The sequence below is a fragment of the Portunus trituberculatus genome, chromosome 12 (genome assembly GCF_017591435.1).
Source record: "Portunus trituberculatus isolate SZX2019 chromosome 12, ASM1759143v1, whole genome shotgun sequence".
Classification (NCBI taxonomy): Eukaryota; Metazoa; Arthropoda; class Malacostraca; order Decapoda; family Portunidae; genus Portunus; species Portunus trituberculatus.
This window is the reverse complement of record NC_059266.1, coordinates 2,260,539-2,273,038: the sequence shown is the minus strand read 5'-3', so window position 1 is coordinate 2,273,038 and position 12,500 is coordinate 2,260,539. Positions and strand designations below refer to the sequence as shown.

At 40.9% G+C, this 12,500-nt stretch overlaps 1 protein-coding gene across 4 annotated transcripts in view; it reads left to right on the top strand.

Moving 5' to 3' along the window:
- Positions 1-12,500, top strand: part of LOC123502760 (glutamate receptor 1-like) — an 815,513-nt gene that overhangs the window by 744,597 nt on the left and 58,416 nt on the right. For all 4 annotated transcript variants that reach the window (XM_045252006.1, XM_045252005.1, XM_045252004.1 and 1 more), the window contains exons 14-16: positions 3,233-3,478; positions 6,259-6,368; positions 7,942-8,140. In XM_045252006.1, coding sequence (XP_045107941.1) covers positions 3,233-3,478; positions 6,259-6,368; positions 7,942-8,140 — 555 coding nt within the window. The remainder of the gene's footprint in view (positions 1-3,232; positions 3,479-6,258; positions 6,369-7,941; positions 8,141-12,500) is intronic.

The window sequence follows — 12,500 nt, the reverse complement described above, 5'->3', positions numbered from 1 at the left end:
TCCTTGGTCTTTTATCACGTTGTGTGGGAGGAAAATTAGGCAGTTATTTACATCTTTCCCCCAGGTTTGTTTATCTCTCTGTTTACTTATTAATTTTTATCTTTATGGTGTAGTATAAAAGAGGAGTTTTTATCATCACCCTTTCTCTTTTATTCTCAAATTAGCACGACAGGAGTAGTTATCATCATCTTCCTCTCATCTCTGTTCTTTATCTTCATGTTGTAGAAAGAAAACTAATCTCTCTCTCTCTCTCTCTCTCTCTCTCTCTCTCTCTCTCTCTCTCTCTCTCTCTCATCTGTATTCCTCATTGTGTTGTTGGAAATAAGCTTTTTTCTCGCTATTATCCACATTTTCCTCAGTCTGGGCTCGCGTGTTGGCAGCAGTGCGTGACGTCAGCAGTGAGTCATCCGCGGCTCGTTTTCTTTACCTCGTTTTCTGTCTTAGCGCTGGACTTCTCATGCTTTTACAACCTACTTAATGTTCCTAATTGCTTCATTATACATGCTGGAACTTTGACCATGTGCCAGTTTGACTCTCTCTCTCTCTCTCTCTCTCTCTCTCTCTCTCTCTCTCTCTCTCTCTCTCTCTCTCTCTCTCTCTCTCTCTCTCTCTCTCTCTCTCTCTCTCTCTCTCTCTCTCTCTCTCTCATCCGCACATCCATTACCATCTTGCCTCTTACATCTCCATTCTCCTCCTCCTCCTCCTCCTCCTCCTCCTCCTCCTCCTCCTTGTCTCCCCGCTGCCTTACGGAGACATATTTCACTCTGAGGAAGATTATAAGCCATATATACCAGTTACCTCCCTTAGCTTGTGTTCTGGTGGTGATGGTGGTGGTGGCTGGGATGACAGGCGCTCCTCCTCCTCCTCCTCCTCCTCCTCCTCCTCCTCCTCCTCCTCCTCCTCCTCCTGCTCCTCCTCCTCCTCCTCTTCCTCCTGGTGCCTTTCTTTCTTTCGTTCTTGCTTTCTTTCTAATAATTTTCCATCCTGTCTAGTTTCCTTGCTTTTTTCATCATCTTCTTCTTCTTCCTCTTTTGTGTTATTCCTCTTGTCTTTCTCATTCTGTTCTCTCTTCCTCCGTCTCTTTCTTTTGATCTTTTTCTTATCTCTATGTTCTTTTCTTCGTCGTCTTCGTCCTCCTTCTCCTTGTCTTCATCTTCGTCTTACTCGTTTTGTCGATCTCACTTCATTTATCTCCTCCTCCTCCTCCTCCTCCTCCTCCTCCTCCTCCTCCTCCTCCTCCTCCTCCTCCTGGCTTAAAACTTCTTCCCACCTTCCATTTATCGTCATTATAAGACAGCATCACACCGCGTGAACCTTTCCTCCATCACCACTACTATCACCACCTCCATCACCACCACAACCACCACCAACAGTCACCACCACCACCATCACTATCACCATGGGCCTAATAGTATCTCATTATCATTACACTTCAATACTATGACGTGTTACTGCTACTGCTACTGGTACTACTACTACTACTGCTACTGCTACTGCTACTGCTACTGCTACTGCTACTACTACTACTACTACTACTACTACTACTACTACTAATATTACCATCACTACTCCTGCTTTTTTCCACCAACCTCACTACTACTACTACTACTACTACTACTACTACAACAATAATTACTACTGCTGTTACCTCGACTACTACTACTACTACTACTACTACTACTACTACTACTACTACTACTACTACTACCTGCAATAACACCTGAATTCTTCCCAAGGTCAAGGCAAGACTGAGGTGAACTGTCTAGAAATTATAGAGAGTATATAGATCAAGGAGTTTCTAGTTTGCCACATTCATCATACCCCTAACACCCCCTCTCTCTCTCTCTCTCTCTCTCTCTCTCTCTCTCTCTCTCTCTCTCTCTCTCTCTCTCTCTCTCTCTCTCTCTCTCTCGCTCTCTCGCTCTCACACCCTCTCCCCTCTAATTATTAAAGATTGTGATTAAGGTATCTCTAATTTTGCTCCCTCCTCCTTCACTTCCCTTTCCGTGGTCAGCCTTCTCTTTAACGTCACTCTTCCTTAAGGTGAAGACTCTCCCCTTGTTCCTCCCCTCTTTCTTTCCCTCTCTTACTTCACTTGAGCCTGTCTCCTCCCCTCTCCCTCATAACTACTCCCACTCCTCTCTCTCCTTCCTTCCCTCCCTCGTACTTTCTCATTCTCCCCTCCTTTCTTTCCCTTGTTTTCGCCTCCTCGTCCTCGTCGTTGGCGTCCTCCCCTCCCCCGTGTCTCTTATCACGTCCCCTGTCATTCTCTCTCTCTCTCTCTCTCTCTCTCTCTCTCTCTCTCTCTCTCTCTCTCTCTCTCTCTCTCTCTCTCTCTCTCTCTCTCGTTTCTTCCAAATTTCGCACAGTTCACTCTCCTCCTCCTCCTCCTCCTCCTCCTCCTCCTCCTCCTCCTCCTCCTCCTCCTCCTCTTCCTCGCCTTTTTTCACAACTTTTCGCTGCTCACCTCACATCCTCTCTCCCCTCTAACCTCTTCCCCCTCACACCTTTCCTTCACACCTCTCCCTCTCACCTCTCCCTCTCACACCTCTCCCCTCTCTGCCTCTCTTTGAACGACTCTGAATTTCATGGCCTCGAACTGACTGTCCTTTGGCGGCGAATATGAAAGGGAGTTTGGGGTCTCTCTCTCTCTCTCTCTCTCTCTCTCTCTCTCTCTCTCTCTCTCTCTCTCTCTCTCTCTCTCTCTCTCTCTCTCTCTCTCTCTCTCTCGCTCTCGACCTAGTTCTTATTTTTTTCTTTTAATTTGACTGCTTTTTAGTACATTTTTTCATGAATTACAAGCCATTCTGACATAATTTTTTTCGTTTTACAGTCACGTTCTTGTATCACATAAGACAGACACTTAACCCCTTGAGCACCCACTTAATCCCTGAGCACCACGACGCATTTCCATATTCATTCTGGTTCTTATTTGATGACTGTATACAGCTTCAGAAACTTATGTGGGGGAGGGGTGATTAAAATAGGGAAGACTGTGGCCTTTAATCTTCTAACCTCCATAGACCTTTCCTAATGTCAATAAAATAAAATTATCTAATCTTACACAAATCTCACAAACGTGTCACAGTATTGAAGAGGTTAATCCTTTCTCAGGAACATGTAACAATAGCACTATAACCAATTTATCTCCCTCTTACTACAGTACAACCTTACTACAAACGATGCAACCTCAGCTATCACCATCACCAATCTGTCCTTCTCTCTAATACAGGAAGCTGATATTGCCATTGCGCCCCTGACCATCACGTCATCCCGGGAGCGTGTAATAGACTTCACCAAGCCCTTCATGACTCTGGGTATCTCCATCATGATCAAGAAGCCCGTGAAGGAGAAACCAGGCGTGTTCAGCTTCATGTCGCCGCTGTCACAAGAGATCTGGACCTGCGTTGTGTTTGCCTACTTCGGAGTCTCCATTGTGCTCTTCCTTGTCAGTAGATTCAGCCCGTACGAATGGAAGGTGAGTGGGAGGAAGGTAGTCGAAGGTGAGAGTAATGTGGAAGGTGATAGTAAGTTGAGAAGTAAAGAAATAGACAGGGGTGAAAAATGATAAGGAAGGAGTTGAGAAGGGAAGAGATGATAACGAAAAGTAAAGTTGAATGTGTGAGGAAGGGAGTTAGTGGAGAAGGGAAAGGAAATGACAGGGACAAACACTGAAGTGAAAGGTGAAAAGACGGAGTTGAAAGTAAAGAGAGAGAGAGAGAGAGAGAGAGAGAGAGAGAGAGAGAGAGAGAGAGAGATGACTAATGTATGAATGTGAAAGGAAGGGAAGGACTTGAGAAAAGAAAGGGAGTGAAAAGGACAAAGAACAAGGGGAGAGAAAAAGGAAGAGAATTTAGATATAGAGGGAAAAAGGTGACATGGAATAGAAGGAAGATGGGAAAGGTAGTGAATGAAGGATGAAAGAATGAAGAATGAGGGAATAGGAGAAAAAGGAAAAAGAGGGGAAGATGAGAGGAAAAGGGAAGAAGGGAATGTAATTTGGAGGAAGAGAAAGAGAAACACGGAGGGGAAAAGATAGGAGAGGAATTGAGAGAGAGAGAGAGAGAGAGAGAGAGAGAGAGAGAGAGAGAGAGAGAGAGCGTTCTATTGGGCTTTGATGCTCCCACATAATTGCAGGAACTCAGTGACGATTGTGCTCACTAACAGCCGCGCTTGTAATGGCCTAAGTTTACATCATTTGGCAATCATGCTACACACACACACACACACACACACACACACACACACACACACACACACACACACACACACACACACACACACACACACACACACACACACACACACACACACACACACACACACACACACACACACACACACACACACACACACACACACACACACACACTACGTCACTCATGTATTTAAACTATGCTTGCTCTCCTTTCCCCTCGTTTTCTTTCTCCCTTCTCTCTGCAGGGTGGACTCTAACAAACCGTAACACTGGCCACTGGTACCGCGGAACAAGAAGACATGCAAAGGCCTAAAGTGGCAGTCGGAATCCCGCCCCTAACAGCTCTAATCTCTTTAACTAGCTCGTCGAGTGGTTGAAAATCCCTCCCATTTTGGCAGTAACATCATTTTACTCTTACTTTGTGTCGAGTCCTGGCGGTGGAGAGATAACCGGGCTTGCCTCAATAAATACGAAGATCTGCCCGCCACTTTAATACCCCTGGCCGTTGTTTATGACTGGAAAGGATCACCAGGAATCGTGGAAAAAAGTGCGGCGTCTTCTCACATTTCTAAATCTTGGTAAAGTCCACAAAGAGTCACCGGGAGATGCGAAGGCTTAGCGCTATAAATAAAGGGATAAATGAAAGGACTCTCCCCCACCCGCCTCACTCGCCTCATGTAAGTGTTAGCAGAGGCACACGCAGGTCTGTAATATCACCATCACTCGTTGCTATAGGGGTGGGTGTACATGGAGATATAGTTCCTGTCACGACTTATGGTCAGAAATTGTTAAAGTCACGGGCGCCTCATGCAAGTGTAAGCAGAGGCACACGCAGGTCTGTACTATCACCATCGTTCGTTGCTCTAGGGGTGGGTGTTACCTGGAGATATAGTTCCTGTCACGGCTTATGGTCAGAAGTTGTTAGTCACGAACGAGAAAGGGACTCCCCATCCACAGCGCCTCATGTAAATATTAGCAGAGGCACACGTAGGTTTGTAATATCACCATCACTCGTTGCTATAGGGGAGATGTTACATGGAGATATAGTTGCTGTCACGTCTTATGGTCAAGAATTGTTTGAGTCACGGGCGCCTCATTTAAGTTAAGCAGAGGCACACGCAGCTCTGTAATACTCGCCACTGTTCGTTGCTACAGGGGGATGGGGGATATTGTTGGTGTCACGTCTTACGGTCAGGTGTTGCTAGTCACGGAAGTCTTGTTGTATGTTAAGTGGACAAATTAAAGCTTTCTGACTTCATTTTATATTAGAAGAGTATTTATACAAGCATGAAATTGTTATGTGTACCATCCTTCAAGGCGTGTTACTGTCTGGAGGTATTAGTCACGGGAAAGTCATGTTGCGTGTGAGAATAGAAATAGAGAAAATTAGAAGTCTCCAACCTCATTCCATCTTCCTAAAGCCTTAAACCATTAATACATACTTGAAAATGCTGCACGTACTTTCCTTAATGTAAACTGAAAAATGCGAATATAGTAATTGACGTAGTATACAGAACGAGTGACATAACTAATTTCTAACCATGAAAAGAGCTAATGTGCTTTTTTTTCTATACATAACGACAATCTTCTTCAAACCATAAAGAAAAGAAAAATGATTAATAAACCGATGTAATAATGTATAGAATGGAAATATAAGTAATCAGAAACAATGAGTAATCACGTGCAAGTTAAGAAATATAAAGGGAATCGTGTAACATAAAAAGAATAAGATAGACTCACTTATTGTCATACCAGAAAAGACAAAAGTTTCTCGCTCCCACATAAAACATACTCCCACAAAAAACTACGGAAAGAAAGGAAGAAAGTTCTCACATATATCACTCACACCATTACTGTACTTCTTTGCCCCCACGAGAAAAACAGAAGGAAAACTGAAAGGGAGGGAAAAAAAAACGAGGAAATAGGAAAAAAAAAGTCCATTGTTACACTTCCACTTCATCACATCTACACCAAACGTCACCAACAAAGCATCTACAGTCCTCTAGTCACCACGAAACGTTAATCAAGTTACTAAAACACTCCCTCCATTTTGTTTTCAGGTTATCGAGACATGCACCAAGTCAAGCGTCACCAATGACTTCACCATCTGCAACAGTCTGTGGTTCTCCCTCGGCTCCTTCATGCACCAGGGGATCGATCTGTGTCCAAGGTACCAGAGAGAGAGAGAGAGGATGGGTGTGGTGTGTTGTTCGAAGCTTGCGTGCATGCGTGTCCGTGTCAGTAGAGACCTGTGTGTGTGTGTGTGTGTGTGTGTGTGTGTGTGTGTGTTTTGGGTGTGGCAGGGAAAGCCCCGTGTGTATCTCCGTGAAACAAGGTAACACTCATTATAATCAACACGTGACAGGTCATATAACACAGACACACACACACTCTCTCTCTCTCTCTCTCTCTCTCTCTCTCTCTCTCTCTCTCTCTCTCTCTCTCTCTCTCTCTCTCTCTCTCTCTCTCTCTCTCTCTCTCTCTCTCTCTCTCTCATCTTTACTCCTGTCCTGGGAGGCAAAGAGGTAGAGAAATAGTGAGACCGACAAAAACTTTTACAAATAATTCCTCTTCTTTATTACTCTCAAATGCATTGTGGAGTTTCCGGTTACTCTATGTTTTGGAGAGAGAGAGAGAGAGAGAGAGAGAGTTGCCTGCGTTTGTGCCTAGTTTTTTTTGGTTTGTGTTTGTCGTCACCATCTGTTTATCAAGCTCAGAATCACCTGTGCACAAATCATCCATCGTCATTACCTCTGATCACAGGTATTCATCATTGCACCTGAATCTCATCATTGCTTAATCGCCGTTCCCAGCTCTCTCTCTCTCTCTCTCTCTCTCTCTCTCTCTCTCTCTCTCTCTCTCTCTCTCTCTCTCTCTCTCATGTGCTGTACCAATTTGTCTCTTTTTTCCTCTCTTTCATCACAATTTCTACTCCTTCCTTGTATGTACGTATATCATTCTTGTTTTGACGTTTTTATTTATTTATTTTTTTTCGAATTTTGTATCTGGTTTTAGTATTCAGGGTTTTTTTTTCGTCCTAGTGTTTACTGTATCTTCTTCCTTCCTTTTTGGCGGTTTGTCTCTTTTTCATATCCTCCATCTAAGTTTTTATTAAAGTTTTATCAGCTTTCTTGTTTTGGGTAAATTTATTATCTTCCTTTATCACATATTTTTTTTTCATTTTTTTTTTATGTCTTCATCTATAATTTTAGCAACATTAATCGTGTCTTCTTTATATTTTTTTTCTTTACCTACACGATGTTCTTCATTTTCTCTCACTTCCTTTTCCTTTATTTTGTTCCTGAATTGTTTGATTTTATATGTATTCGTTTTCTTTTCTTTCTTTTTACCTTTCAAGATTCACAATTCTCTTTAGTAATTCAGTTTATTATTTCTATTCTTGCTTCGTTTTCCTTATTTTTTTATACTTAATCTCTAATTCAAATTACTGCTAATTTTACGTGCTCATTTTTTTTTTTTTTTTTCTCAACTCTACTCTGTTCCCTTTAATGTTGTATAATCATGCTCAATTCATTTAGTCAATTCTTCTCAGCTTTCTTTTCTCTCACGCTTAGTTTATTTCGTCACCTCAGCTTTCGTTTCTCTCATGGTTAGTTCGTCCGGTCAGTTCTTCTCAGCTTTCGTTTCTTCCATGCTCAATTCATCTGGTCAGTTCTCAGCTTTTATTACTCCCGATAAAATCCCCATCTGGAATCCCTCCCTCTCACGTTTCCCTCACGCAGGTCGCTCTCTGGTCGCATCGTGGGCAGCGCGTGGTGGTTCTTCACTCTCATCATCATCTCGTCCTACACGGCTAACCTGGCAGCCTTCCTCACCGTGGAGCGCATGGTGACGCCCATCAAAAGTGTGGATGACCTCGCCAAGCAGACTGAGGTGGAGTATGGCACGCGGGAAGGCGGCTCGTCCAAGGAGTTCTTCGAGGTAAGTGTTGGAACCTTGTCTATTTTATTTTAATGTATTATTATTATTATTGTTTTTTTTCTTTTGTTTTTGCTTTATTTATCTCAGGCAGTTTTTATATTCATTTTTTTTATTTGTTTTTTCGTCCTCGATTTTTTATTCATCTGTGATTGAACCTCTTCCTTTTTGTTTTCATTGTATGTTTTCCACACCATTTCTTCTCTTCATTCTTTTATTGTTTTCATATTTTTCCCCTCTTCATTCTTTCCGTTCGTGTATAGCTGACTCTCATGTTTTCAGTGCATTTTTGTCCTTTTTTATATGTTCTTTTCTATGAAGGTCGGAATTGAATTTCTTCTGTTGTAGGTTTTCTTTGGTTGTTGCATCCTGCTCCTATTGTTTGGACAGAAATGGAAACCGTTGTTATGTTGGTTGTATTTTCATGTTTTTTGTTGCCCAAGAATTATATATATCGCGGTGGATTTATCGTTATTGTACCATGCTATTATTTTCATAGTATTTGAAATTGCTTCTTTTTATCTAAATTGCCATGAGGAGAGAGAGAGAGAGAGAGAGAGACGGAAATGGCTTTTGTGTAGTAAGTAATGGAATGCAATGTGTGGCCATGTTTTTGTGTTGTTCCTATTTGTGTTTCCGTGTGTTTGTCTGATTGTGTTTGATTTTTTTGTGTGTATTTCAGTGAGTGAAGAAGATAGTGTGTTTGTTTGATCTGTCTGTGTGTGTGTGTGTGTGTGTGTGTGTGTGTGTGTGTGTGTGTGTGTAAATATTTATCCATCTCACTTTTACATGTCGGACGATTGCCGTGTGTATGTATCTGTGTGTGTGTGTGTGTGTGTGTGTGTGTGTGTGTGTGTGTGTGTGTGTGTTCGAGTGGGTAGGTGGATGTGTGCGTGCATGCATACGTGTGTTCAATTTGTTTATGGACTTGTTTGATACTTTGCATTCTTACACATCAAAGAACATCCACATTGAAGAGTTATCACGTCATCAACACGAGAACAATCCATTAAAAGTTCACGCCCAAACTTCATTTTAAGTAAGAGCTGCGCAGTATTGGTGCTGGGTAAATAAACCGCATCCGGAAGACTCTTTGCATTATTTTTTTCCCGGAATCTTGCTAATTAAGCCGATAATTCTTGAGGGTTTATCATTTATATGTAAAATTAACCAATACTCGAACTTTACATAAGACGCAAGAGACTAAAGGATAATTTCTCTCTCTCTCTCTCTCTCTCTCTCTCTCTCTCTCTCTCTCTCTCTCTCTCTCTCTCTCTCTCTGTGTGTGTGTGTGTGTGTGTGTGTGTGTGTGTGTGTGTGTGTGTGTGTGTGTGTGTGTGTGTGTGTGTGTGTGTGTGTGTGTGTGTGTAGTGTGTAGTGTGTGTGTGTGTAGTAGTAGTAGTAGTAGTAGTAGTGGTGGTAGTAGTAGTAGTATTATTATTATTATTATTATTATTATTATTATTATTATTATTATTATTATTATTATTATTATTATTATTATTATTATTATTATTATTATTATTATTATTATTGCTATTATTCAGGTTTATATTGATACTTCTAAGTTTTTTTTCTGTATTACACTTTTAACAGTATTATGCATCATTAATGTTGTTACTCGTATATTACGAAGCAAAATTTGCCAAATATATATATATATTTTTTACGTAGTTGATTTTCGTTGAATGGATCAGTTTTTTTTCATGTTCTTTGCGTCATTGTCACTGGGCAAATGAAATGAATAGATGAATAACGTTTATTATTTTTTGTTGACTTGCCTTGTGAATTTTAGTTATTTATTAGCTATATTTTACCTTATTTTACTAATTTGAAGGACATGCAAAGTTGAAGGTGTTATTTAGTATTTAGTGAAGCTTTCTTGGTGAATGAAAGTAAGTAAGTTCGCTTAGGTTCGTTTCAGTTTATTACAGGCTGTATTACTCAGATGACCAGGTGTTATCAGCAGGTATCGGTATTTTTTTATGGTTTTTGACACTGATCTTTTGGGAACCTGTGTTTTGGTATCGGTATTTTTTTAAGGTTTTTGACACGTTGATCTATTCGGAACATTGACCTACTTGTTTTTATTCAACTTTTTTTTTTTTCGACAGGTTTTCTAACAAGTTGAAAAAAAAAGAAAAGAAATATAAATAAAGAAACTAAATCAAGGGAGAGAGGATCATGACTAATACATAAGTAATACTCTCTATTACAATTTATAATGTTTTGAAATCCCTATCCTGATCTCTTTTTTTTTTTATCCTCTTACTTTACCTATTTTTTTCTATTTATGTTTCCAGTTTTCCCCTTTAATTATTTTTGGATTTGCTACATTTTTATTTCATTTCCTTCACTTTGTATTTTCTTTCTTTTCTATGATTATACTTATTTACACACACACACACACACACACACACACACACACATGCTTTATTTGGTTATGTTCTTATTTATTTGCTGATTCCCCTCCGCCTGTGTTACGTTTGCCTGCAATTCTCATAATACTCATTAAGTGAATTGCGTTACCTGTGCAGGAATATCAGACCAGCCACCTATTTCCAGCTCTATCTCTTAATCCCTCAAGAGTAATATTAACTGCACCATTGAATTACGCTCGCCTACGCACACACACACACACACACACACACACACACACACACACACACACACACACACACACACACACACACACACACACACACACACACACACACTCTCTCTCTCTCTCTCTCTCTCTCTCTCTCTCTCTCTCTCTCTCTCTCTCTCTCTCTCTCTCTCTCTCTCTCTCTCTCTCTCTCAGGGGTTAATATCCGAAGTGGTAATAAATTAAGCAGACGGGAAGAAGACTTGATAATATGCTCTTAAAAAACTTCATGTAAATAAAAGTGAGATGGGAAATTGTATAAGCGAAACTCCTGATGTAATAAAATGCACCGGAAAACGAAATCGTAACACTGGCAGGCAAATTAAAAAGGAAAGTTGGAAGCGGAGTTATGACGTGTTGACGACGAGATGATATGAAACACTTCAGGCGCCAACTCCACTACATTCCAAAGGCTATAGTTGAAGTGACGCCATTTTTCCTTTTTTTTTTTTTTTATTTCCAGTGATACATTGACGACATTTATACACTGCAGGTGGTAGGTGGTAAATCCAGTCCTTTCTAAACTATCCAGTTGAGAATCTGGCTAATTATTCATGCTCCCTTTTTTTTTTTTTTCGTCGTTATAAGAAAGCAAAGTGTTTCTGAATAAGGGCTTTGATGATACTGAATGTTGCAGGAAAGTGCTGTTTTTCTCTATTAAGAAACTGACCACTACTGTGATCGAACTTATATCCTTAAAGTCGCGAGCTGAGCGTTGTGCCGCAGAGTAGATGGGGAACCCTGGAATTTAAAGAGACAAACCGCTGGAACGAATATTACGGTAAGATATTCAGTGTCGCAGACAATTTTCAGACTTCGCTTGTTAAATCAGTTATTCCTGTAAGAGTGAGGAAAGAAAGGTAGAACAGAGAACAGAGAAGTAGTTTATTTTTAAATACTAATTTTATTGCACCTTTTTAATGTTTTTAATGGTTAAAAGCAACAAAATTATGAGAAAAAATGGTCTTCGTAATTGCCCGAGGGAGGAGGGTAGGTTTCAGCTTGTAATTACCAAGTCAGAAGAGTATCATGAAAATATCCATATACGATAACAAGATATGCAACACTGCGGCGATGTAAGAGGAGTTGAAGGCCTTCATTTATCACCACCATGCCCCAATAAATTAAATTGTGCAATACTACCCAGCAAGGCATGACTCTTAAAACACCGTGGTATTGATACATCTCAAATAAGAACTTGGTTTCAAAAGACGGCGCTGAGTTCAGTGTACATCCTCTTGGTCCCCTACGCTACCCACACACAGGAACCCGTTTGGAAAATGTTATGGAAGTATTGTGGTTTGCCTTTGGGAGTGCTGGCAAACTTAACCTAGCGGCCACCGACATGCTGTTTGTTTCGGAGTTTCATTAACCCCTTGAGTACCATGACGCATTTCCATATTCATCCTGCTGACTATTTAGTGATTTTCTACAGCTTAATAAACTTATGTGGAAGATTAGAATAGTGAAGATAGTGGTCATCAATCTTCTGACCTCCATAGAGCCTTCCTAATGTCAATAAAATGGTTTAATCATATACAAATCTCAAGATGAAAATGTGTCCCAGTACTTTGTCTCCTTTCACGTGTAGCCCCTGTTCACCTAGCAGTGAGTAGGTACGGGATGTAAATCGAGGAGTTGTGACCTTGTTGTCCCGGTGTGTGGTGCGTGCCTGGTCTCAGGCCTATCCGAAGATCGGAAATAATGAGCTCTGAG